General features: G+C 49.2%; 1 protein-coding gene across 9 annotated transcripts; it reads right to left on the reverse strand.

Annotated features, from left to right (window-relative positions):
• Positions 1-1,036: 1,036 nt before the first annotated feature.
• LOC131582616 (glucose-fructose oxidoreductase domain-containing protein 2-like) lies at positions 1,037-26,257 on the reverse strand. Of its 9 annotated transcripts, XM_058845975.1 has the most exons (11): positions 26,119-26,257; positions 20,783-21,122; positions 15,335-16,147; positions 8,491-8,619; positions 7,992-8,216; positions 6,699-6,871; positions 4,507-4,668; positions 3,278-3,447; positions 2,263-2,399; positions 1,616-1,790; positions 1,037-1,296 (listed from the first exon to the last, which is right to left on the reverse strand). In XM_058845975.1, the coding sequence occupies exons 2-10, from the start codon at positions 21,039-21,041 to the stop codon at positions 1,630-1,632; spliced, it is 2,229 nt and encodes a 742-aa protein (XP_058701958.1). In that variant the 5' UTR covers positions 21,042-21,122; positions 26,119-26,257; the 3' UTR covers positions 1,037-1,296; positions 1,616-1,629. The 9 variants fall into 9 exon arrangements, 7 of the variants coding, with proteins under 7 accessions (XP_058701958.1, XP_058701956.1, XP_058701957.1 ...); XM_058845973.1 differs by having other exon boundaries at positions 1,037-1,790; XM_058845974.1 differs by lacking the exon at positions 26,119-26,257 and adding an exon at positions 21,313-21,467 and having other exon boundaries at positions 1,037-1,790.
• Between the last annotated feature and the right edge of the window lie 32 nt (positions 26,258-26,289).

The raw sequence follows: 26,289 nt of genomic DNA on the forward strand, positions 1-26,289 counted from the left end.
ACCTGCAGCTCTCAGGGTCTGAAAAGCCAGCACCAACTCTCCATTCAGAGCCTCCATTCAGGCCAGGGCAGGCAGGGAGGGCAGCAAGGGCTGAGGACACTCACAGCACACAGCCAGAGCCCAGACAGACCGGAGAGCAGATCTGACAGCAGGGCTGGTTGGCCCAGGCTTGTTTTGGGCAGGGAGGTGCCCAGGAGCTGTGCCCATGGCCCCCAGTCACTCTCATCCAGCCGGCTCAGCCTGGCTTGGGGCTTGCCCTGAAGTGGCCCCAGGGGCACATGGGGTGATTTTCCAGTTGGCATCTCACCTCCTCCAGCCCTCAAGTGCCAAAATATTCCCCAGCCCTTGGCAGCAGTGTTGGCCCTGACATCCCAGGGCACTGCAGTGTGCCAGGTGGCACAGACATGGCTGGAATACGCCACAATATCCCCACCACAAAATCCTGCCCAGGATGGAGCAACCCCTGCAAAAAGGCAGCTGCTTGGGGGATCTGTGCACACCCTGTGTAGCAAAAGGAGACAGAACAATGGCACAAGCTGCAAGAAGGGAAAACTTGATGGGATTTCAGGGGAAAAAATGTTCCTCCTGAGGCCAGCACTGTCTGGAGACAGCCCCAGCAGGTGATGGGGGCAATCCCATCCTTGGAGATTCTCCTAATTCAGCTGAATATGGCTCCAAGCTGTGGCACCATGCCTCTGCTGAGCAGGAGATGCACCAAGTCCTCCAGCCATCTCTTACAGCTTAAAATTTTCTTTGCTTCATTCAGCAAGATCCCTGCAAAGGTCTGCACAGGTTCCTGCATGACATCTGAAGGTAAGGCAGTGAGCTCACTTACGTGGCACCTTCCGAGCCCTGTCCTGCCAGCCTGTGGGTGGAGATCCAGCACGATTTTGCACATTCTCCAGTCCATGCTCCAGCACCCAGCCCTGTGAAACTCACAATTCACCCTGTCTGCACTGTGCCAGTGCTGATGGTCTCTGCTGCCCACACCATTCCTCAGGCCCTGCTGGGCCCACTGGGAGCTGCACACACACTGCAAGATGGAAATGATGATTTATTGGAGTATTTTCTGCCACACAGACAACAAAGGCTCCTCAAGACACCTGACTGGACCCTCCTGACAGCCCAGCCCTTCCCTGGGCAGAAAACACTGAAGCTCTGTGCCTGTTTCCTGTCCCCAAGCTGTCCCCTGAGCCCTCAGGTGCCCAGGATGAGCCATGACCATGGTCCAGCTCAGGAGAAAGAGACTGGCAAGGAATACCATAGGCAGCAGTACAAGAGACCTCCTACCAGTTTCTAGAAGTAGGAAAAAAAGGGAAAGTAAGAGGTGATGCCACAGATCCAGAGCAGAGAGCTGATCTGTGAGAAGCCAAGAAGGAGACAATTGTTCTCCAGACCACTGAGCAGGGCCTTTTTTAGGGCATCTCCCTCCCTTTCCTGTGGACAAGATACAGCACTGAAAGGTGAGCAGGAGATGCCAGCTGCATATTGGACACTTATCAGCACCTGCATGAGCCCAGGGTCTAGAACTTGGCTTCCTCTCCTTTCCTCCCAAAAAGTGATGTCCATTCCTGCCCAGCAACAAAGGATGTTCAGGCAGAGCAGCACAGCACACCTGGGCCCACCAGCTCAGGAGTCCAACTTGATGAAGACTTTTGGCCTTGAGAAAATTCTGATCGCCTCGTCTATCTGGGAGAGCTTCCTCTCGAGCTCTACCCGCCTCTTCTGCATCTTGAGGCTGTCTCCACGCATGGGCAGCAGAACCAGGTCCTTTGTCAGCTGCTCCTGGCCTGTAAAAAGAGAAAAAAAAAAAGTTGTGTAAGTTGAAGAGCAAAGAAACCCATCCTTTTCCTGGTGCTATGACCATGAACACAATGGCAGCCCTAGAACAAGGGCCTAGAATCCTTCTACTTAAAGCTCAACTGGATAAGGATCTGAGGGACCTGCTCCAGCTTTGAGAACCAAGGATCGGACTAGAGACCTCTGAAGGTGCCTTCCAACCAAAATCTTTCTAAGATTTTAGGAGCAATAGCAATCCTAACGTCAGGTCCACTGGACAAGTCTGCTGCAGAGAGCCAGTCCTGTAACCTGCAGGACACTGATTGCTCTTTCCATGCACACAGTTCACATCCTGCCTACATATGCCTTAATCCAGGCAACTCTCCAAGTGGCAGGAATCTGTGTCCCTGTGTCTCTTCTCCCTTATCCTGTCTAGGATTGTCTGTTTTTCTGAGCTGCAATCCCAGTTTCTTTTCCTCTTACTCTGCTTCAGATTGCCGAGGGTCTCCAGCCGCTGGCTCTCGGGCATCATGGTGTGACCGGGTGGCGTGTCGGGGTCTGGCAGGTTTCGCAGCCGCTCCTCCATCTGCTTGCGCCACAGCTCCTTCCTCTCCAGCAGGCTGGAGGCAAAGGAGAGCAGGTGTCAGCACATCTGGCAGGAGGAGTGGCCCAGGGGCACAGGCAGAGGCCAGGAATGTGCCCTTCAAACCCCACCAGGTTCTGTGTCACTGTCTGAGGGCCCCAGGGACCCATGTGCTGGCACACACCCTCATGGTGGGGGATACACCGTGTTTAAATCACACACATGGGCCAGCAAATGTGCTCCACAAAGGGCTGCTGGGACAGATGCACTCAGATGCATGTGACACAGGCTCCTTGGAGACAAGGGCTGCTGCTCCTCGTTTCTGGCTCACTGAATCCTCGCCAAACCATCTGTGGGTCAGTGGCAGAAGGAAGTTGGACAGAGCAGCTCACAGCCAGGGATGCTTGCAGAAGACAGCACAGCCAAAGGACTGGCACCACAGTCAGTCCTAGGACAGGGTCTGTTTTCCATGCAGAGCCCCAAAATGTACAGCACTAGCTGGATGTTCCCTGGATGCCAGGCCCAAGGCAGGATGAACACCTGTGAGACAGAGCAAGCTCTCTGCCTCTCCAAAACCAGACTTTTTCATGCCAAAGCCACATCACATGGAACAAAACTTAGCGGGACAGCAGCACATTTCTCAAGGCACACGGAGCTTCCCCACATCAACACCATTGTACAACAGCAAGCAAGGGAGGAGGAGACAAAACTCCCTCTGAACCCTGTTACACTGGGCATGGGATGCTGGTTAGGTCAAGAAAGCAGGAGGGACAGTGTTTACTCCCCAGGTCACAGAAAATGGCACTGCTGCACATTGTGAGTGCGCCTCTGTGCCCAGCCCATCTCTCCAGGCAGAAGCTGGGGGGTGCAACTAAGGCTGTTGCAGTCTCATGGAGCAGAGAGGGGCACACATACTACTGGGGGACGTGGCCCTTTTGCTTGGCGTTGTATTCCTCCTGCTCCCGCTGCTTCTGCTCCAGCAGCTCGGCCAGCGCCTGCAGGGACTGGGAGCGGCGCAGAGGGGCCCGCTTGGCAGTGCAGGCGTTGTGCCTGATGAAGTCAACGCTCCTGCCCTCCACCTGCACCTGGAAGAGAGAGAGAGAGGCACCAGGGGCAGGCTGGGCACGTGCACACAACCAGCTGCCACTGCCCATGCAAGGGAAAAAATGCACCACACAAGATACTGAATTGTGTGACAGCAGGACAGACAGACCCTCAGCACAGCCCATCTCAGTGTGCAGCCACACACAGGCAGGAGCTATGGCCATGGTTTGGGAAGGCAGGCACCAAAAGCCAAGCCTAAACCTGGCCTCTTTAAGGTCCCCAAGATGACCACATACCTTAAAAGCCAGAAGGACAGAAAAAAACAGGCTTGACAATAGTGCCCATGATTCTTACTGGTGAATTTTGAGGGCAGAGGAAAAACAGGTTGGGCGCTCACCAGGCCAAGAAATGCAACAGAAACCCTGGCAGAGCAGGACCTTTGCTGATCCTTGGGGCACTTCCCCAGAGACAGCACCTACACCACAGCTCTTCTGCTGGATGAAACAATGGAGAAGGTGGCTGCGTTTGCATTTAAGATTTCCCTGGTAATTCTCCTTTGTAGATCATGTCCTGTTTAATTAAGTCATTCATGGCATTTAAGAACCAACAAACTGGCAATCTCACACTTGCCAAGGGAAAAGGACATGAGTCATGGAGCTGTTTAGGACCTCCCAAACAGACTACTTGCAAGGTTTAACTACCAATGCTGATCTAACTCTCCTTACTAAAACGCACACCCATTTCCCAAATTTTTATCTAACATCCAGAAGCCACAGTTCCTTTGATTACAGTGGGAACAGCCTCCAAATCCCCAAGACCTCCTGCAAAGCCCTTGGAAGAGCAGATTTGAGATTGCTGGCATGAAGAGGTGGAATTTTCACAGGGAACTTCATTATCTCCCTAACTACGAGTGAGGATGAAGCTAGAATTAACAGTCCCTGAATATCCATCTCACCACCCCAGTGACCAAGACTCTGTTCCTTCTCTTCAGCCAGGAACAGCATTTACAGATCTCCCTAATCATGCAGCACATCTGACCCAATGCTTTAGAAGAAGACATGAAGAGTTCAAAGCAGGAGCAACGGATCAGTGTAACTCACCTTGGTTTCAGCACCCTGTGCCTCTGGAGCCTCTGTGTCTGCTCCTGCTTTTGCCCTGACAGGCCTTGGGGACAGTGGTCTGCATGGCTTGATCCCAGAGCCACAGCGAGAATATGCCCTCAGGAAATTCACAGCCTCGGGATTTGGAGGTGGGGAGGTCTCCTGGGAAAGGCAAGAAAAGATCCACCAGTGGAGGGAGGCTGGAGCAAAGAAAAATCCTCTAAACCAAGTTTGGGTGGTGAACCATGAGCTCAGCCACAGGTTTCCAGCAGGCACACGACAGCACAGGCTTTCTGCCATGGCCCAGCAGAAGATCTTGGGGGATCTGTAGTCAGTCAGCAAAGGCAAACAAACAGCAACAGATCCAGACCTGGCCACTGAATGAATCGCTAAATTTTCTGCAGAAACACATTTGGATCAAGCAGATAGGGATGCAGCTGCTTGCTGAGGTGCTGTTCTCAAGTGCTGCTCTGTTCAGCACCTCAAATCTGTGGTTATATCACTCTAGAAAGAAAAAGGAGCAGAGAGTGAAGGAATCTGGTAGAACTGTACTTGAGGGGCATCTTCAAAGGCTGTGGCACAGAGTGATAGTACTTGATGTCTAGCAGGCAGTCTGGGACTATCTCAGACAGTCAAACAAACCCTGAAAACTGAAAGTTTACAGTGTGGCAAGTGGGTGACCTAATGAAAAATGCAGCTGGGGCACTGCTCTGCCCTGGGGAGTGATGGGAATTGCACAGGGCCACCCCCAGATCTTTACAAATACCCAAGGTCTCAGCTGAACTGCAGCTCCCTGGGAAAGATTCCTTCTTGCCTGGCCCATTCAGCTGGGCAGAGCTGCAGACTGATGGAATTGGGCAGCCACACTGGTGGGTCTGGTGTGAGGAGCAGGGTATGGGATGCCCTCATCACTGCCCAGACTGTTCTTGCTCTGAAGATGATCAGTCTTGTTTCAAAAGGAGATCTGGGTCTCTCTGGTAAGTTAATGAGAATTGCCTTTACCCAACACAGCTGGCTCGAAGTTGATTGAATCTGTGACCTCAGGAGCAAAGAACACAGCTTGCCCCATCTCCCCCTGCAGAGCACTGGGACTGCCAGAACCCTTTCCAAGACAACTGCTACAGTTAACAGCCTCAGGGACAGATGACAGAGAAAAGGCTCTGCATTAGTCATCAAGATCCAGCAGAATCAACTGAAACTCTCAGCAGCAGTAGCAGCTCCACAGAAGATGGAGATTCTTCACAGGAACTACCTCAGCTCTAGGAGGGCCACAGCAACAGTTAAAGCATCATGAGTCAGTGCCAGGGCCTCTCTGGAGGAATACACAGAGCACAAGTAACGCACCACGCAGAAACTGCCTGCGCAGAGACCACCCCCTTTCCCCAAAACAAAGGAAGAAATGAGCTCAATCTTCCTCTGATCCAGAGGATTTGTCAAACAAGAGCGTAGGCTTGTGTTCTTGAAGCACTCGTGGGTTTGCTCCCATGTGTGGAAGGGTCACAGATATCAAAAGGGTTGGTGACACACCAGGAAGGGACACAGCAGTTGGAACCACCAGCTTGGGAATCATCCTGCCAAATTTTTGCAGTTGTTATCAATACATGTCATTTTAGCACCAAAAGCTGGCCACAGAAAGGGAAAGCACCCTCACAGGCTGTGCTGACCTATGAGGCCTCCACCCTGACTGCCTGGAGATGTCTGTGTGACCCCCCTGAGCAGTGGTTATTCACCAGGACAATCACCTGGGGAAGAATGTGTGGAACACCCTGCCCACTGTGCATCCACAGGGTGGGAATAGTTGGACTGGGGCTCGGTGCAGCCTGCAGATCTACCTCTGAGAACCACGATCCACGGGGTAAAATGCCACAGTCTTTTGGCACAAACCCCAGAGAAGCACTGCCCCAAACACAGGGAAGCTGAAAAGCCAGATGGGAGCATCTCTTGGTAGAAAATATGGCTGTGAGGGAGAAGCAGGACAGGGATTATTGCAGCAATCAATCTCTGGATCCAAACCACATGCTCTCACTCACAGCCCCACATCTGGGCCACATTTGCCCATTGTGCTTCAGCACTGAGGTGCCTCCAGATCCTGCGGGCTCCAGGACTTCCCTGTCTCAATCATCCCCCCATCCTTCATGGCTGAGCCGTACCCCAAATCTGGAGAGTTCAAGAGTGCCTCCACAGATACCAACCTGCAGCTTGGCCTTCACCTTTGACTCCACATTCTCATATTTCTGGGATTTCCACAGAGCTTTCACAGGCTTGGGCTGGCTGTGCTCTTGGGCTCGCTCCTTCTCTTTGCACTTCCTCTGAATCTCCTTTATCCGCCTCACGTTTTCCTTCTCGTAGTCCTTGGCCTCTTTCCCTGCTCAGCAAGGGGAGACACACCTTCACCTCCCAGACACTGCCACAGGATAGAGGCTCTCAAAGCACTGGCACCAGAGCCACAGATCTCTTCCAAAGCTGGTCCAACAGCTCACAGAACCAGCAAGTTCTTCCCTCCCTTGCAGACTAGATCATCTCTACATCCTGCCCCTGTTAGATGCACACTCCCAGGCTGAGCCTTCTGCCAGAGGATCCCACCATGCCCAGATGAGCACCAGACCAGGTCTGTGCACACTGCTGGTGTTCACAGACTCCCTTGTTCTCCCCTTGTCCCAGTATGGACTATGCCAGACAAGCCATGCCAGCATCCTCTCAAGAGCAAGGTCAGTTCCCAGTTCAGCTCACATGGTGTTTCTGAAGTACAGAGGGCTGCAGAGCCTTGAACTTGCACTGTTCCTGGTTTCAGGGTCAGCCATTGTCCCATGTTCAAGTGGACACAACCAAGATTAGGGATTAGGGATTGTTTTGTTTTGGAATCAAAAATTATCCTTCCTTGGGCTCTCCAAGACAGGGAATATCTCAGCTAACATAACTAGATGTTCATCTGTTCCCTCCCTGCTTGGGCACAGCAGTTGTGGCATCTACCACATTGGCACCAGCCCAGGGCAATGCCAGAACATGAAGTACATCAAAATGACACACAGGGCTCAACCTTATCTCCTTCCTGGACCTCTGAATGTATTCTGGGTGACATCCCTGCCCTGGAGAAGGGAACATCTTTTGCAGAGGTGCTCTCACATCCACATACAGACACTCTTCCAAGATCCTGCCTGTCTTCACCAATTAGGAACTTGCCGTGTTCCTCAACACATCAAGGTTTTGTTTGATTCATATAGAAGTTTGATTATAAAGAAGTCCAAATTTTTGCACCTTTTTTCAAGTCCCTCTTCCCATTCTAAACCTGAGACTGGAGCCAAAACATCACTGGCTCCAGCACAGGTGATTGCACTGCCAGGCCAAAAGCTGCAGGTGGGGTGACCAGTCCTGTGAAGCTCAAGTTCTCCCCAGGCAGCAGATCCTGGAAATCCACCCCAAATCCCCAATGCTTCATCCCTGGCTCCAAAGACAGCTGAGGCCAGCAGTGATTTGGCTGTACTTACTCTTGACTGGCATCCCCTCATCAAGGCAGACCCCTTGGAGCTGCAGTAAGAGGCTGAGTGTCCCTTTCTGTCCCTTCTCCAGGAAGTCCTTCCCACTGGGGCGAATGCGAGGGGCTGGCTGGGCCTGGTGGGCACTGCCCAAAGCAGGGTAGGGGTTGGGAACTGGGTCCAGGGGGCCAGAGGTTAAATACAGCTTCTGAGCATTTCCTTCCAGCCTCCCTCGAGCTGCAGAGAAAGAAAAAGGAGAACCTTGTCAGGAAATGATCTTACCTCAGTTTTCTGCACCCACAGCTCACAAACAATGTGAAGACCTCCCCCCCCTTCACCTCTGCCTTATGCTTTCCCATCTTTCAACCAGCTGTACCACTTTAGGATCAGCATCAGAAGCACCTTCATCAATTTGAATAGAGACTGCCGAGGACACCAAGGGATAAGGACATCAAGCTGTGTCATGCCAAAGCACAAACCCCAAAACCTGTAACAAGCATCAAGGACTCACCTGAGAAGGGGCGTTTGTAATATTCTGGAAAGAGTGTTGGGTCTGGAGGAATGGGTCCAGAAATCCTGGATGGCCCTTCACACATCCTGCCACAAGTTGCTCTGCCTCTGCCACAGAAGCCAACCACCACTGAGAACAGAAATGAACAGGACCGACTGAGCCACTGAAAAGTCACATTATAGATATATATAGATACAGATATATACACACATATGTATAGGGGAATTTCTGACTTTTGTTTGACACCTCACCCCCAGCTCCAGAGATGTCTTGCAGGTAGCAACAACTCCAAATTGGACTTCATGCAGGTGAAACAAGGGGTCCAACAGCACTGTCTCTGCTGTGGGTCTAATCAGTGTTTTTACCAGTGCTGAAAATGTCCACAGTTACTGTAATATTTATTGGTACCTTTGGTACAAAAATCCTTCCTGGCTTTGTTCTCCCATATGGATGAATTTAATGCAGACACAGAAGGAGTGAACAGGAAACATGAGGTAGCTGGCCATCATCTGACAGGTTTTAGCTTGAGATTTGAATTATCCTGTACCCTGGGCTCCCTCTAAATGGCTCCTGTGGTTCAAACACAGTTAGTCCAGAGGAAGCTGAAGCTCCTGCCCTCCATGGCCATATCATCCCTGAGAACACACTTGTGCTGTCACCACCCCTCAGCAGGCTGGGGCTGACCCCAGAAAGACAAACATTTTACAAAAAGACAGAGCACTTCACTCCAGAACCATGTAGGGCAGAGACTGGATTTCTGGGGAAGAGTCCAGATGGTTTCTCAGGTCTTGGGGAGAACAGAGTTACTTTCCAAAGCAGAGCAGATCCACAAGTCCCTGCCCTGGTCCACACGGGTCCCTGTTGCTTCTCTTCTCTCCATAACAGAAGCACAGACCCTTCCACCAGGAAGGGACAGGAGCAGCCAGCACCAATTTCCCTGCACTGTTCACCAAGACCTCCTGGACAGCAGTTTTATACCTACAATAAACCCGCTCAGAACATGAGCATGCAGGATGCCACACCAGCAGGCACAGACTGCTGCTGAGCTCTCAGCAGATACCACAAGTGCCTCATCAGAGTCACACCACAATTTTGAGAGGCGCCAGGGCAGCTCGGCTGGAGTCACTGCTGTAAGAGCTGGGGCTACAACCTGTACTCCCTGACTCCTGAGGCAGTAATTTAAACATTTCTGAGACAACTCAGTGGGAAGAACCCCTTTCAGGATCCTTGGCATACCAGCACTGACAGGACGCAGCATCTGCAGTTTAATTTATAAACCAATAAATGATCAGTGCAAGGCTGAGTGAGTCTGAGTCATAGCAACTAATGCACTGCAGTCTTCCTTGCTAAATCACCCCTGTTGACATGAGACCCATTAGCAAAATGCTGTTATCCATCTCCTGGACACAACAGCAGAGGCAATGCAAGCAGTGTTCACTGCTGCACACCAGTATGCATGTGCATCCCATACCCAGCTGCTCTGGAAAAGCTGTTTCTGAGAAGCAGGGACAGACTCTTAGCCAGAGATAAAAGGATGCTGGCTTGGTATTATTTAATCTCCTCAATAATGGATCCAACTAAGCCAGAACAGCCTCTCTTATTCTAGAGGGAAAAAAAAAAAGCAAACATTCACCATGAGATCACTCCAGAACAGCTACTGGCTTTGAAATGCACATCTGATCTTGATCTGAACTCGAGTCCCAACCCAGTGATTTACACGCAAAATGACAGGCTGAAATCAAGACCTGTAAGAGAGCAGACAATTATTGCGGGGGACTGAAGGAGGAAAGGCAAGTTGATGGGAGGTGGGGGATGGAAGGCTCGTTTTATACCTTCACATCCCAACTGCACCCTGCCCTGCTGCAGGGAATTTGCAAATGACACCCACTCCCTGATTTACAAGTCACACCACCTCTGGCTTGGGATCTTGCAAGATCAGACAACCTCATTACAATAGGGAGCATCTTGCCTATGCAGGGACCTACGAGGGACACAAGCCCCCAGCAGCAGGGTCCCAGCCCTGGGAAGCAGCTGCCAAGCCTCAGTTACCAACCACTGGCACAGACTTCCGAGCTGCTGCTCTGCTCCTGCTGACCATGGGCCTATCTGGGGGACACGAGTGGAAGAGCCTCACGGCTCACTCCTGCCAAGAGGGACTGTATGACCTCTGCTGTCATTCCCACCTGCTTCATTTCTCGGGACAGCTTTGCAGCACCAACAGCCCTGTGCTGAGCCAACTGCACTCACTGCCCCTGCATCCAACAAGTCACTTCTTTCACTGGGCTTGTTTGCTGCCCATGTAACCTTTTGTCCAAAAGGAACATGACTTTTACATCCACAGGGGGATCAGAGAAGCACTGGAGCAAGCACCAGGGAAACACAGCAAGAGCACATACTTATGAACACAGAGGAGAGGGATGAGGGAACAGGGTCAGCCCTCTTGGGCAGTGACCTGACCGCTGCCTGCACCAGGAAACCATCTCCTTTACCACCACATCAGAACCCTAAACATCAACAACTCAGTACCTGCTGCCACCAGACACACACCATTATTCACAGGCTGTGAGATGCAGGCACACTCTGCAGAACCAAGCTGAATAAATCCAGGGAAACAGATACCAGTGTGCCACTCTTCTCTCCCCCCCAACCAGCCTGCAGACTCCCTAGGGAAGAGTCACAGCTCCCAGCCACCCTGCACAGCTACAGGAGACACAGAGCAGTTGCTGGAGTAACCCAACAACTTCAACACTGCTCATTCAGCCCAGTGTGCTGCTCCCTTCCCCACCAGAATCATGGCTTTATGCTGGCCTAGGAACCAAGCAATGCAGACTCCAGTTCTCTCTCTCCCAGTGCCTGCAAGTTTAATAACCATTAACTCGACTCTGTGCCCTTTGCTGCAGCTGACCAAGTGGTAAAAATGCTACTTATCCCCCTGGTAAACAGAGCCCTTTCAGAGCCTGTAAGAACCACAGCTTCCTTTTGTGGCTTGTTTTTGGCATCATAGTTAAGGTAACTGCAAAACATGGGAACAGACAAGCCTCAGGCAGGTGCATTTCACAGCCTTGAACCCTCGGCATCTGACTTTGAAGCATTCCCACTTCTTCACAGATGACATTTTCACTGTGCCTGGGTCCCTGGCCAGGAAGCTGCTACCACACACAGAGCTGATGCCAGCCCAGCTTCTTGCCTTCATGAGCCAATCTCTGCAAAAAGCATGGGAAAAACATCCCACGGTTGTGATAAGCTGTGATAAGCAGAGCAAGTCATCTGCAGCAAATCAAAGGGCTAATCTCTGTGCAGCTGGTCTTGCATGTTTGATTCCTTCCTCAACAGTTTTAGCTGAAATGGAAAGTCACATCAGGATAACTTCCATGCCTGAGGGCTGCACCAAAACACCACCAATGGATCTGTGACTATTCCTCCTGAAGAACTGGAAGTCGAGACCAGAGGTCAATGTGCTGTGAACTTACCCAGTGGTTTTTGTCCCTGCCTAAGCCTTCTCCTTGCTGACTACTATGGGAGAGATTAATATTCTCCTTTTTAACGCTATTCTCCACGCAGGTTTCCCCAGGTCTCACCAGTTCTTCCTCATCTGCCAGTCTCAAAGACCCATTTTTCCTTTTGTCTCTCTGAAAACAGAGGGACAGGTGCAGCCAGGTGTGATAGTGGCATTTGCATTTCTGCAAGCTGGTGTCTACCAACAGCTCTTTAGGAATAAAGCCAGCTTGGACAGTCTTCCCAGGGAGTCAGACGAATTTCCTGCAGCAGCTGGGGCAGGAGCTGGACGAGGGCCGCGCTCAGCACTGGAAGGTGGGCAGAGGCTGATGCGGCTATTACAGAGCTGCAGCCCAGTCCTCACTCCGGAGGGCAAGGACAGATGAGGACGGAGGCCCCACCTCAACGCGTGGGATTGCTCTCGGCTGCACGGACGAGCCCCGTGCCGAGAGCCGGCACCGCGCTGGGGACACCGCCGGGGGACGGGACACCCCCGCGGGCCTTTCCTGGCTCCCTTCGCCCGGGGCTCGCCGGGGTGCCGGGGCCCGCAGCCTCCCTCGCGGGCGCTGCCCCGGGCCCGGCGCTTCCCGGCCCGGCTCCCCGTCGTCCCCGGCCTGCGCCGCTCCCGAGCCCCGAGAGGACTCACCGAGGGAGGCCGCGGAGAAGCGCTCCCGGCCGGGCCGGGCTGGGCTGGGCCCGCCCGCCGGCAGCCGAGGCCCCGGCCCGGCCCCGCCGCTCCCCGGCAACCAGCGCTTCCGCCGGGATGGGCGGGCCCGGCCCCGAGCGCCCCCGGCGCCGCTCCCGAGGCCGCGCCGCTTGTGCCCGGCCAGCCGCAGCACACGGGGGACGCTGATCCCCGGCCGGCCCCGGGCCCTCATGCACAACATCTGCACGAAACACGCAGCGATCGCACGGGGGAATCCAGGCTTCACGGCTGCAATCCGCCTCGACCAAAGGGGCGCTCCTGCGGTCACCATCCCGCTCGGCCCGTGCAGACAGCTCCGGGCTGTAGCCAGCACACCAGAGACCCCTTCCACCTCTCCGCACAACTCTGCGGTCATGTCTCCTTCTCACCCGGGAGTCTCGGCACCCTCCTTGCTTCACTGGGATCATCTGGAGATGTTTTGTGTTCTTCTTCTCCTAGAGAAGGAGCTGGACTTTATTTTTTCTGCCCAATACAAACTTAGTGACAAAAGCACAAAGGAAAGTTCTCAGTTCCAGAAGGACAGCTTCAAAACAGACCCCAAACTGGCATGAAAACAGTCAGGGGTCTTCTATCTGAATGAAAGAATGAGACTGTCAGGTGAGCTCAGGACACATTATCTATTTTATACAGCATACAGACTCCACAGACATTAGATGCTCACACCTGTGGCACGATCATTGAGTATAATCCTGACCCTGCACTGGAGAACCCCAAGAATCCCACCCTGTGCCTCTCATTGTCCAAATTCTCCTTGAACTCTGGCAAGCTTGGGGCCGTGACCACTTCCCTGAGGAGACTATTCCAGTCCCCAATCACTTTGGGAGAAGAACCCTTTCCTAATATCCACTCTAACCATGCAGTTCCTTCACATAGCTTACCGTAGAGATGAGATTGCACAGAACATAAGAGCAGCCATTTAAAAACCCTTTAAAACAGCACAGCAATAGACTTGTTTCTGTCAGTCTGGAAAGTAAACATCCTAATTTACACACCAAGCAAACAAAGTGGTCCCATCATCCCATGCAGGGATTTGCTTCTTACTTGGTGTCTTCTGGCAACCTCTACAATAAGTAAGGAAGGACTCACTAGATGCTGAGTCCCAGCTCTGAGGCTCCTGCTCACTTTTATTAGGATGGTTTTAGCTTGACCAAATCAAATACAAGCACACAGCTGCATAGAGAATTTCCTCAACAAACACATTTTTTTTATTTCTGTAGAAAACATGATACTTTTCAGGAAGGTCCAGCTTATGAAACAGCAGCGTGCATGTTAATATACATAAATACACAGGGTTACAATTTAGTGGGAAATACATTTTAAAAAAAAAGCTTTCAAGTACACAAAACAAATGTAGTAAAATTAGACTATCCTTTCCACATACCTGCCTCAGAGAGAAACATTTCTCAAAAGGAATAAACTCCCACTCCATCATCTGCCAACAAATCTCTCCACTGGACACCAGCTGCAGGAGAGTGTGAAGATGGGCTGGACAGAGGATTAACAGCCAGTGATCAAGAACACATTTACCCATGGCAGTTCAGTCCCTGTTCTCTCAACTATCAGGATGTGTGTAGTGTGACAGTTACCCAGCCAGCACATTAAGAGAGCTGCAAGAGGTAGGAAATACCTCCTTCCTTCCACTTTCAGGTCCCTGAAAGGTTCATGCTGCACAACTTTGTTACCCACAACACTGTGGCAATCCCGTGACCCTGGGAGGCATTTATTTATTAACAGTCACAGAAATGAGAACGTGGCCCCACAGGCACAGCACCGGTGCTGCCAGGCAGTAAACACAACTGACATAAGCACAGAGCTTATGGAAAAACAGCTGCTGGATGCAGGCAGCCTCTTGAGTAGAAGGAATAATATCCACAGATATGGAAGAATAGCTCAATGCATCACAGACTTCCTGAAGATTTTCCTGCCAAGACACCATCAACAGAGAATTATAGTATAATTTAAATAAAACATCAGTTTGAATGAATATGAAAGACATTTACCACATACAGGAAGCCAAAAGGCTGATCCTTATGTTAGTAACTTCAATCCATTCCTTCTACTTTTTGTCCCGTAGGAGTTTAGAGACCGGTTACATCACTAAACTCTTTTCTAAAATTTTACAAACTGAGGATTAAAACATAAATCAGTCTCCAAGAGAGAAGAAAAAGGCATCTGAACAACAGATACTCCCTGATCTTGCTCTACCTGCTCTCATGGTTAAATCAGCAACCTGTGCAACAGGGGTTGTGTCCCATTTCCAAGCCATGCAATGGCAGAGATCCCACAATTCACTTCAGCTACTGCAAGTGCAAAGGGCAATTCAAGTTTTCCTACCAGTCTCCAAGACAAAAATTAAATGTTTGCAAAAAACAGAAACATTTAAAACTCTTTAAACAATTTAAACCAGAACCGTTCCTATCAGAACATATTTTACATGTTTAAAAAAACCAAGAAACTCAGGCTATTAAATAAGAATCTACATATCTTAAAAACCGGGTTTTTTTTTTTACATTACAGCCAGAAGTGTTAATTGTCCTATTTTCCAAGGTAGGAATGTTCATAAGTTATTTCTTTGAAGTGCCTCACAGAGGTTTTGGTTGGCATCTGGTTCCTCAGTCATCACCTCCACCGTCTCCCACTCACCTGACCTACTCGATTTCTTGATGGCCTCTACCACACTCTGCATGTACAGACCATCTTCAAAAGAGGCTGCCATAGACACAGGTTTATGATCCCATGTCCGACGGTCTTCCTGGTCTTGGAAAGACTGCCGCAGGGCTTGCACCATGTACACCATTCCTTTCAGGTAAAGCAGCGGGATGTCCTTAAAGCCCTTATCCAAAAGGCCCTTGTTGACAGGCAGAGAGTCTGTAAACAGTAGTTCTTCCTGGAGCGCAGTGTTCTTCTGCCCGTACAAGTCTGTCCCACGAGCTACGAGGCGCCCGGCAGACCCCACGATCATGACCTCATGGATGAAGGACCCGGGCATGTTGAAGTTGAGAGTCACAGTGCAACAGACGCCGTCGCTCATCAGCATCTGGAAAACGCAGAAGTCATCGCTGGTGACGTGGCGGATCCCGCTGATGGCCGTGTTCTGCTTCACAAAAGTCTTGAGCAAACCGTGGACCTTCTCTGCTCTCCTGCTGGTGAGGTGAGTCAGGAGGTCGATGATGTAGGTGCCCATGGTGTGCAGCCCACCCCCTCCCATGAGCTCGTCACAGATCCAGTTGTACTTGTGGCTGAGCAGGCTCCCCCCGTAGACTCGCACGTCGCAGATGATGACGTTGCCCACGTAGTGCTCCTCTATCAACTGCTTCATCTTCACAAAGGCGGGCAGGAAACGCAGAACGTTGCCAACGATGCTCATCAGCTTGGGGTAATACCTGGCAGCTGTGACCATCCTGAAGGCATCCACAGAGGTAGCAGCTTTCTCACACAGCACGTTCTTCCCTATTCCTGCAGCACAAATGAAAAAAAAATACAGTATTTAGCACACATGAGCTAAACATGCTCAGATGCCCCAAAGGTTATTGGGAAGTGGTGTTTTTAAGAGTTGGGCTTTCCTGCTGCAATTTCTAAGGTAAAGGTCTGGGAACTGAAGCAGGAATTCCAAGTGCAGCAAGACTCAATAGTGTTTCCTAGATGTTCCAGTTGCAGAGCTGAAAAACTCTCCCAGAGGGAAGCTCCAAATAAAGAGAGGATTTTTACATCATGAAAGATAAATGTCCAAATGGCATCACATGGCATCAAAACAAGACACAATATGAGTGCTGTAGTAAAGAAATTATTTGAATACCTGTATAATCAGAGGAGAAAAAAAAAGCCATGTACCCTGCAGGGAAGAGGTGGAGGAAGGGGAGATTTGATTTTCACTTTGTGTTTCACCATCACTATACAATTTTATTTTTTTTAATTAATTAATATAAATGGGACATACAATTTACTTATATATAAAAGACATACATACAGGTTCTGTGTACAGAACACAAGAATTAGAAATAATGCTTTGGTAAGTGGGCTGTTTTAAAACAACCGTCTCTAATTAGAAAGCAAATCATTTTGGTCTGCACATACAGCCTGTACAATCAGACAAAAGGTGACTGAGTTACACAGACAAGAGCTGCACCCCCAAGCTGACCCACTGCACTGTTATTGCTACTGATGCACTTTACATCATGCTCAGCCTAAATCAATGGGGGAAGCCAATAATCCTCTTTCTTCCCCTAACTTTAAAGCAAAAAATGAAGTAAAACAAAAGAGCATGACAGTACAAGTCTTAATCAATTCTTACATTTGGAGCTTTACTGGTGTTTCCCTTCTCATGGCAGGGCTTTACTTTTACTGTCTTTTCCTGTTTTACATCTGTTCTGATCAAACACTTATCTAAACATTTTTCAGTGTAATAACCATATTATTCCTAACATGGTTATTACAGACACTAACTGGGGATGCCAGACCTGAAGGTCAGTCATGGCACACTGCAGTTTCTGCCCAAGAACTGCAGGAATCACTGCACACGATGGTGGGCACCTCTCTGAAAGCTCCTCCTTAGCCAGGAGCAGACTGTGCTCCCTGCTCAGAACAGCTTTTAACTGACTTCCAGTGAGAAGGTACCAGCACAGGCACCTCAGTCGGTCTGTGGCACGGGAGGGGAAGGCGGATCCCTCTGCGGGTGCCGCTCCCCGTGCTCCCCCTCCCGGCTGCACCCAGCCAGCCCTGCAGACACCCTCCGAGCGAGCCAGAGGCCAGCGTGCTCCTGTGACACAGCTCAGCCAGGGGACAGCTACAGGAGACTCAGAACCTCTGCTTCTAATAGACACAAGTGAAATCCTGCCAAAAAATGAGAAGACTACAAGTGAGAAATCCCCTATATTGATATGAGTCTACAGCAACTTTAATGAACAAAGGGTCAGGTCAAACTCCCAGTGGGCACCCTGGCAGTGCACTGGTAACCCCCCATTTCAGGGACCATTTCTGACTCCCTGTCCCCAGTCCTACTGCCAAGGCAAGGCACAACACTCACTTCAGTATTTTTCAGGGCTAGCTGAAGCACCTAGACAAGCATCTGAAGCTGCTTCAGTCCAGTTTATCTGCCTTGTTTAAATGGCACTTGTCTCCAGGTGGGTTACAGCAAAGCATCACAGGAGAAAGCAAAAGGATGCTCACAGCATCCCGAGCAGATCCACATCCTCAAATCTCAAAGAAAACCCAAGTGACCCTGGCTCCATGTACAGCCTGGCTACAGCTCTGCAGACAGTGATCTGCTGGTGCTGCTGCCCTGCCTGCCCAGCCCTGGCTCCCTGCAGAGGGCACTGAGAGCAGAGACAGCCGAGCCTGGGCACAGCCCTGTCACGCTGGGCAGCTCCTCACACCGGGCTGTCCTTGCTCTGCTGACCAGCCTCACCCTCACCCAGTGCTCTGCCTCTTGTGGCAGCCCAGGCTGAGCCACTTGAGGAGCTAAAACTGGCTGATGCCTTTTTTTGGGATGGCAGCCAGTGCAGCACACTGACAGCTTGGCACAGCCCACCGTGCACTGCCGAGTGCCAGGACGGAGACCTGGGAACACATAACAGCTCTGGGATAATCCTGCTGTTGCCTTCAGTGGAACATCCCTCCAGCTGTCCCCAAGCTCACAGAGATGGCCCTGAAGCAAGGACAAGGGCCAAGTCAGAGATGGCTACAAGGTCCCTTACCAACTTAATGCCTTTTGTTTTTCAAGGCAGTGTAGCTTACATCCCTGGGATTGTTACTATTGTTTTGGTAATGAATAACCTGAACTTTGTACCATATTGTTTTCCTAAACCACAGCTGCAAAATTTTCAGTTGAGGCCCTCATCAGCCAGGAGACCTGAGAGCGTGGATGGGTGCATTTAACTGTGGGACATGAACCACAACACAGATATTTGGTGAAATTTATTTAGTTCCTCCGAGATCAAAAGAAGCATAGATTTAAAGACAGCTTCTTGCTTTGCCTGTTGTGGAGATAAACCATAAGATTATACTGATTTTAATATGAACTATCCCCTGGGCTTTGATCTGTTGTGTCTGGTTCATGAACTCAAACCAGTGTCACTGCTTTGTCCCCAGGCTTGTTCATGGATGCCTGTCAGCAAGAAACTTAGGCAAGGAAACTGCACCACCTAGAAAAACTGGGTTTTTTTCTCCTCTTCACCAGGAACAAAAGTGGAAGCATAATTTTTTAAAAAAGTAGAAAAATGTACAAAAATAAGTGATTAAAGTGTCACCACTTCAAAACAAACAAACCAAGCCCAACAAAACACAACACACAAGACCATTATTATTGCACCACTTCTGACATTTCCTAGAGCCCAGTCTCTTGGCAACAAAACACCAATCTGTTATAAACAATTCACAGCCAATAATTCTCTGATTATAGCCATCACTGCATCTATCTTAACTTCCAAAGAAAATGTTCCCATCTTTGGCCCTGTCCTGGTTCTGTGTTCTTTCAGAACATTCAGGCACAGGAAACCACCCAACACTGGCTTTAAATAAGTCACTCTATACTGGGCAGCAGACCTGCAAACACCACTGCAATGAACCTGGAAAGCTGAAAGGCGAGGTCAGCATCACACTGGGTCTGGGATGTCTGCATCAGTTTGCAGATCAGAACATCTCAGGACAGGGGAAGTGATTGTTACCCTCTCCTGCTACATCCATCCATCTCCCTGGCTCTTTCAGCCTTCCACCTCCTCAACTTCCATTCAAGCATATGTACAAACTCTACATTTCTGCACCAGCTTTGCCTCCCTTTCCTCCTCTGGATAATGCCATCTTATGGGTTCCCAGAGTTCAGTGAAGGAATCCTGATGCCTTTTAGTTAATAAATCAGCAGAGAAAGTTCAATCCTCTCCTTTTTAGCCCACTTGATCATCAAGAGCCACAACACCTAGTGAAATGCATATTACCTAACAAGTGCTTTAAAGAGCTTTTAGCATAGTTGAAGAGATAATTTCTAGCTTACAGCTCAAATATTTAAAAATCAGAATACCTTAAAATTCAAAGGACAGTACTCTAACAAGGTAAACAAACAAATCTAACAACGTAAAAAATAAAAGGAAAAAAAAGCCTGAAATCTCTCTCTGCATATCTAAGTGGCATTACAAATGTTTGTGCAAGGACTTGTTTACTTCCAAAAGAAATTACTGCAGAGAAAAGAGGCACAACAAACCACTCTGGCTCACATGGTCTGAGATTACCTGTCCTAAAATTAACTCATGTATCTCCTGTAAACACAGTAAAAATATCACCCTTGTTATTTACAGAATTACATGCAAACTGATACCCACGCTGCACTAGAGGAGAGGACATTAACACTACAAAGTCACACACTGGGGAATTAAGAAATGTCAGGATGCCTGGGCAGTTGGCTCCCATCTCCCTGCCCAACCAGTCTGGGGTGTCATCCTTTTTTCTCATCTAGCTGGATTCTTCCTGCTGTCCCCAACATCTGCCCTCCTGAGTCAGGTAGAAGGATTCCTCCACCTGGGACCACATCAGCCTGCTACGGACATGGATGTGCCAAGATGGTCCAGGTAGTGGCCAGGGTCACAGCTAAAACAGCATTTCGAATTCATAAGATTCTACTGAGTGCATACAAATATTTTTCAAAGGGTTTCAACTTCCAAGCTTGATTTTACTTGTGGTGAAAACAAAGAGCTGAACAACCCTCCCCTTCCAGACAAATCTCAGTTTCCTAGCATAGGAAAATCTAAAATGAATTGAACAATTTAAGTTGTTTTGGTTTTTATTTTCTGTTGCTCTGGGTTTTTTTTAATGGGCATAAAGCCATTTACACTCTCATTACTATCTCTAATATAGCTGATTTTTATTACGAACTCCCTACCATAACTTCAGTCTGAACTGAACAAGATATTTTAGCCCAGTTGCTTCAAGCAGAGCTATAAGCAATTATAACCCCAGGTAACCTTTCTCACAAATGCCACACAAAACTTTCAGCACTTCATTTGCCCATTGGTGCAACCAGAATTGAGCTGGGTAGCAGCTTCAAATTTCAATCTGCCAACAAGCTACGGATTTTTTGGTCCAACTGCAAGGATAAAAAGGTACCTAGAGCCTTCACAGCAATTTGCCGAGTTAACGGTGGAGGGATGTTGATGCAAACCAAATCTACGTCCTGATGCAGCAAGACATCGTCAGTCCTACTCGTGTAGAAGGAGATGTTCATTTCCTCTGCCAGCTGCTTGGCCTCCTCTTCAGTTTTCCCCCAAAGAGCTTCAATGGAGAAGCCTTCTGCCCTCAGCAAGGGTACCAGGACCCGGGCAGCACTACCAGTTCCAAACACACCCACTCCAGGGAGCATTTTCATTCTTCATTCAAGCATCAGGGTCTACACATAGGCCTTCAATAAAACGTCTGGCTCCTCAGCTTGGTGTGCCATCCACAGTTCCTAAAATGTGAAAAGGTAAAAGGCATTATCAGGAAAAGGCACATTGTGATATCAAACACACCTATCCTGAATGCCACCTTCTGTCCCTTGCATGGCTTTCAACATTCTCTAACATCCTAATGACAAAAACCAAAACTCCCAGAAGGTGCAATGTATAAAGATGCAGTATTAAGGGACAAGTCTGACTGACCTATTGCAGAAGAATGGTAAGAAAGCAGCTTGACAGAGTCACCTCCTCAGCTTCAAAACTCAGCACATGGGCAGAGAAACACACACAAGAATGCAGGATAAACCAGACACAGAGAGGCACAAACTGGGAGTGACAGGAAGCAGCAAGAGGACAGGACACAGAGTCTGTCACACTGACAGTAAAAGCAGTGCTGCTCCATTTGTGATGATGTAAGTCCCTAAATGAGATAAAGGTTTGTGAGATGAGGTAATATCTTTTATTAGACCAATTGAAAGAGCTGGAAATAATAAACATGCTTTGGGACACATAAATCTTTCTTCCAAATTAAATACACAAACTGAAAACAACTACTTGGACCTTAACAATTTTATGGCAAATAGATAAGTCAGTCTAGAGAAGATACAGAAAATATGTCCTGTGGGGAAAGCCAGGATTCAGTGAGCTTGTTTTGCCTGGGGAGGAGAAGCCTACAAGTAGAGAGAATGCCAGTGTTTAAATACACAGAAATCTGCTTTTTGAAAGGAAAAGGGAATTCCTCTGTGTCCACTGTGGGTAGTTAAAAGCTTAGGACAGTTAAAAATATCTCCTTCTGCTAATGCCACTTAATCTCCAGGGATGCAGGGTTTGCACAGAATTATTATATTCCCTACACACAAATATTTGGTCAAGTCACACACTCCTTTTGTTCTTCCAAATATTTCCTGGTAAATCAATTCCTTTGATCCCTACCTGCCTGTCTGTCTTAGCACAGCTGCTGTTCACAACTGGCCAAACTGCCTTTAGCACTTGCTTTAGCACCAGCTTCAAGGAGAGATGTCAGAAGTGTCCTCCATCTCTACAGAAACCTACAATCCAGCTTTTGTTCTGTGCCTTTCTGAATTCTCATCTACTACGCCCACTTGACCTTTTTTGAATTTTTTTTTGAGGGAAAAACATGACTAATTCAGTTTTTGTTAGAAGCTCATAATAAAAAAGCAAAGACCATATCTAAAAAGAGAACTGCTACCAGCATCAGATCAACACCTTTGAAAAGACACCTATAAGCAGCAAGAATCTTGGCCTGTTTCAGCAACAGTGTTACTCATCTCCCCATCCCAAGACACTCACATTAAGTTATAACACATGAAAGCAAACCCTGACACAGCACTGGGCAGTACCAGCACAGAATGAAACTACTCCCAGTGCAAGTGCTTTGTTTGCCATCAGCATCTCATTAGTCTGAGGGTGCCCACACTGCCCAGCATGTATTATAAAACTGAACCCTGACTGAATTCTTAGGTACTTTTATAGTACAGACATTAAACTAGAAAACAAAAATGCTTGAGAGTATTTATCTTGCAAAATGCACAAATGTTTACAGATGCTATAAACTAGCTTATGAAATATTTACTTAATTCAGTATGTTTTTCCTTATTCTCTGTGATGTAGCATTTCCAGTGATACTGTCACTGTCATTCTTTGTAAGGATGAACAAAGTTCATTGGCATAAACTCCTTTTTATCCAACATTTAGCAGAACACTCAAATAAGGCAGTGACAAAGATCAAAAGGATCTTGAAAATATTTACTAGTCTACGTAAAAGGGTGGGATCCTGGGATACTGGCAAGGAGGATGGCTTCTACCCAGGCTTGCTTTATATAAATCAGAAAAACAAAAAAAAATACTCCTTGCAACTGGATGGACAGCAGGCATAACTATTGAAGTCTCCACAAATCTGTTTAGCAGTTTATGGTCTGGAAGAATTAAAAATTCTCACAGCAGAAAAAGTATAATCTTTGTTTGAAGGGACACAAAGTGAGGTGGAACAGAGACCAGGTGAATGTGTGTCTGCTTGCACCAGATCACACAGAGGTGTCTAACTTACACAAAACCACAACGGTTTAGAAAAGGCTGAATTTGCTTAAAATGCTCTAGAACACCACAGTATGTGCAACAGGAAACTCCTGATAAGCTCATTTCTGATAAGCTGATTTCTGTAAAACTCGCTCAGTTTATTACTCTTTCCTGTCTTCCATCTAATTGCCTCTTAAAAATAATCTTGGCCAGGTGGAATTATCTGAAGTTCATTTATCCTAAAACACAGTATGCCTCTACATTGGTATCACTAGGAGCTATTGGCACAAACCTACAAAATCTAGTGATTAGCTACCATGCACCAGCTCCTGATGCTACAAGAACTTTGGGTCACCAGAAAGAACTAGTACCACCAGAAAGCAAGAAAAAGCCAACCCAGCCTCACTAATGACTTCCAGCAGGGCAGCCCCAGCTCTCTGGGTACGGAGACACAGCTTGCACCATCAGAGGCCCCCATAGGGCTGGAGACCCCCAACACTGCAGCCACCAGGCTCTGCAGAGTGACTCTGAACAGAGGACAAGATCCTCTTCCCTCCCCTGAGAGCCACCTGCAGCCTCCTCTTCCCCCACCAGACTTTTACCAACTGGAAAGTCCTGGTTTGGCAGGGCAGGCACAGCAGGATGGATGTGGCTGCTGAAGGACAGCAAAAAGACAATCATAGGGCAAATCACAGAGCACATGGAACATGAGCAGTACCGAGCAGATGCTGAAAGACCTGTAATGGGAGCTTTTAACAAGGGCTACATGTGGGTACTGCAGTCTTCACACACACACACTGCAGACACTCCAGTGCTGGCAGGAGAGGGATTCCAGCCCAGGCCACCCTGAGCAAACAGCCTAAACCCTCAGAAAAAGGCCACTGCTGAGGAGAGGCAGCTGGAATTAAGAGTGTAGGAAGAAGGAGCAGAGATCTCAGAAGAACAGCACGGCTTCTGTGCTGCCACAGAAGTCTCCAGAGCACCATCGTCTGGAGCTCTATGTGCACATCTGGTGCTCTTCCTCTAAGCAGGGGGGGAGCAGAACTGGAAGTGCTGCAGAGGTGATCAAAAGCACCAAGATCTTCTGAAAAGGAAGACCTAAGCAAAGAAAGATTACTCAGTTTGGAAGAGACCTCACAGGTAATAAAGTCGAGAGTGAACTTAGGCTGGAGAAAACCAAAACTTTCTGTCCTTCACCATGTAAGAGAACATCAAATGGAGCTCAGAGAAGGCAGGATCAAAACAATCTGAGGGAGATGGTTCCTTGCAGCAAACCTTTTTAAGTTGTGAAGTGCCCTTGCCACAAGACAGTGCAGACATTTGTCATTTACAGGGAGTGAAAAGACTCTTGTCTATCCACTGAGGCTCACTGAATGCACAGAAGTCACACCTAGCACTGAACAGAAAACTAGAGAAAACTGATTTTGGCAGATCATGGGAACAGTTCTGAGAAAGAAGTGCCTGAAAATGGTACTAGCACCAGCTTAGAATCAGGTACAATTTCTACATATTTACTTTAGAACTCACCAAGCCTCAAACCTTCAAACAAGCCTCAGCAAATTATTTACAAAAACTAAAATCCTAGTGCATCAGCCTCTCCAGTAGTCAAACACTGGAATGAACACTTTAGTGAGAACTATCCCCTGGAAAACCCAAAAGCTAACTTTTATGGGCAATTGAAACCAGACTGCAACAGATATCTTGCATGTCAGGAGATAAAAAAATCAATCTCTTTTTAACAGAAATGAAATAATCAATCCTGCAATATCATTCTGACTTAAATTTTCCAAGAGAAGCACTTGAGAGCTCTGCCATTCCTTTTTTTGGTGGCCACAAAGCATCTTCATTTTTGCTGAATTTCACAGTGGTTTTGAAGTCGCATCCTGGTCATAGAAAGGAGCTTTTGTCTCTTTTGGTACGCATAGCAACAAGATGTTTGTGCAATGAAAAACCTGATGGTTCCTACAGGATCCCATTCAATCCCACGTTGAAGCAGTCTGGGAGCTCCAAAGGCAGAAGTCTCAAAAACAAAATAGTACAGTAAAGAATCACAGGGCTCAGAAACTGTTGTGGACCACTACAGATGTCCAAAGGTAGTGAAAGAATAACAGCCCATGTTCAGAAAGGTGCTGGCCAGGGTAGCACTGGCTCTGCGTAAAGAGAATGCTTTTCACATCTCTGACTTATCCTAAAAAGTTCCACTTGGGTTCCAAGAAGGATAAGGCACATGGCGGAGGAGCACACCAGCAAGCACTTCTGCCATTTAGCACAAATATACTTGAGGCTCTGTATGGCATGGTTCACGTGCTGATGTCAAAAGTGACGTGCTTTTTTTACTAAACATGCTTTTGATTCAGTGCCAGCGGGTTGTGTGATAACCCCCAAGTCCACAGCCTCAAGGAACTCCCACCACACCTCGAGACAAGCCCAGCACAGCACTGTGTCCTTCCTGGTGTGGATGAACTGCAGCGAAGGCCCCGTTCCAGGCACAGCACTTCCCACAGGTGCCGCCCGAGGTCGAAGGTGCCAATGAGAACCGTGCCGGAGACAGCAGCACCTGGAAAATCCTGGAAACCAAACCGGCCTTCATGCAAAGGTCATGGCAGCCCCGGGGATGCCTCTGGCATGGTCCACGATGCTCTGTGCTGCCCGAGGCTGCGGGGCTAGGGCTGCGGCTCTTCGTGTGCAGGTTCCTCACAGGGCTGGACGGGACAGAGCTCACCTCACCTCTGGAACAGGGCAGGGCTCACCTCACCTCGCCTCACCTCGCCTCACCACATCTTCCCCCTTCAGGGGTCTGGACGGGACAGGCCCCACCTCACCCCGCCGGCCCACATGGAGTTGGTACCCCCGGCCCCTTCCCAGCCGCTCCCGGCCCCGCGCCCTCCGGCAGGACCGCGATCCTCTCGCCGCCCAGCGGCCCCGGGACAGCGGAGGAGCCCGAGGGGCTCGAGGGGTCCGAGCCGCCCTCACCTGTGCCCGGCCGGGCCACCGGGGTTGTCCCGCCTGGCGCATCCTCGGGCCGGGCGCGCTCCCGAGGCGGCCGCGCGCTCCCGGGGCGGCGCCCCTGCCCGGGCCGCGCATGCGCGCTAGCCCAGCGCCGCTCCGCCCCGCCGCCGGGCAGCGGCCCCGAACATGGCGGCG

Source organism: Poecile atricapillus, chromosome 10 (genome assembly GCF_030490865.1).
Source record: "Poecile atricapillus isolate bPoeAtr1 chromosome 10, bPoeAtr1.hap1, whole genome shotgun sequence".
NCBI lineage: Eukaryota > Metazoa > Chordata > Aves > Passeriformes > Paridae > Poecile > Poecile atricapillus.

Bases quoted from the DNA above. Each gene is read 5' to 3' on its own strand.
- LOC131582616 (XM_058845975.1), bottom strand. From the start codon at position 21,041: ATGAAAATGCTCCCTGGAGTGGGTGTGTTTGGAACTGGTAGTGCTGCC. The intron at 6,872-7,991 runs GTAAGTACAGCC...CTTGCTGAGCAG, and splicing joins TGAGGGGATGCCAGTCAAGA to GGAAAGAGGCCAAGGACTAC. The intron at 3,448-4,506 runs GTGAGTTACACT...TCTCTCTTCCAG, and splicing joins CACAGGGTGCTGAAACCAAG to GTGCAGGTGGAGGGCAGGAG.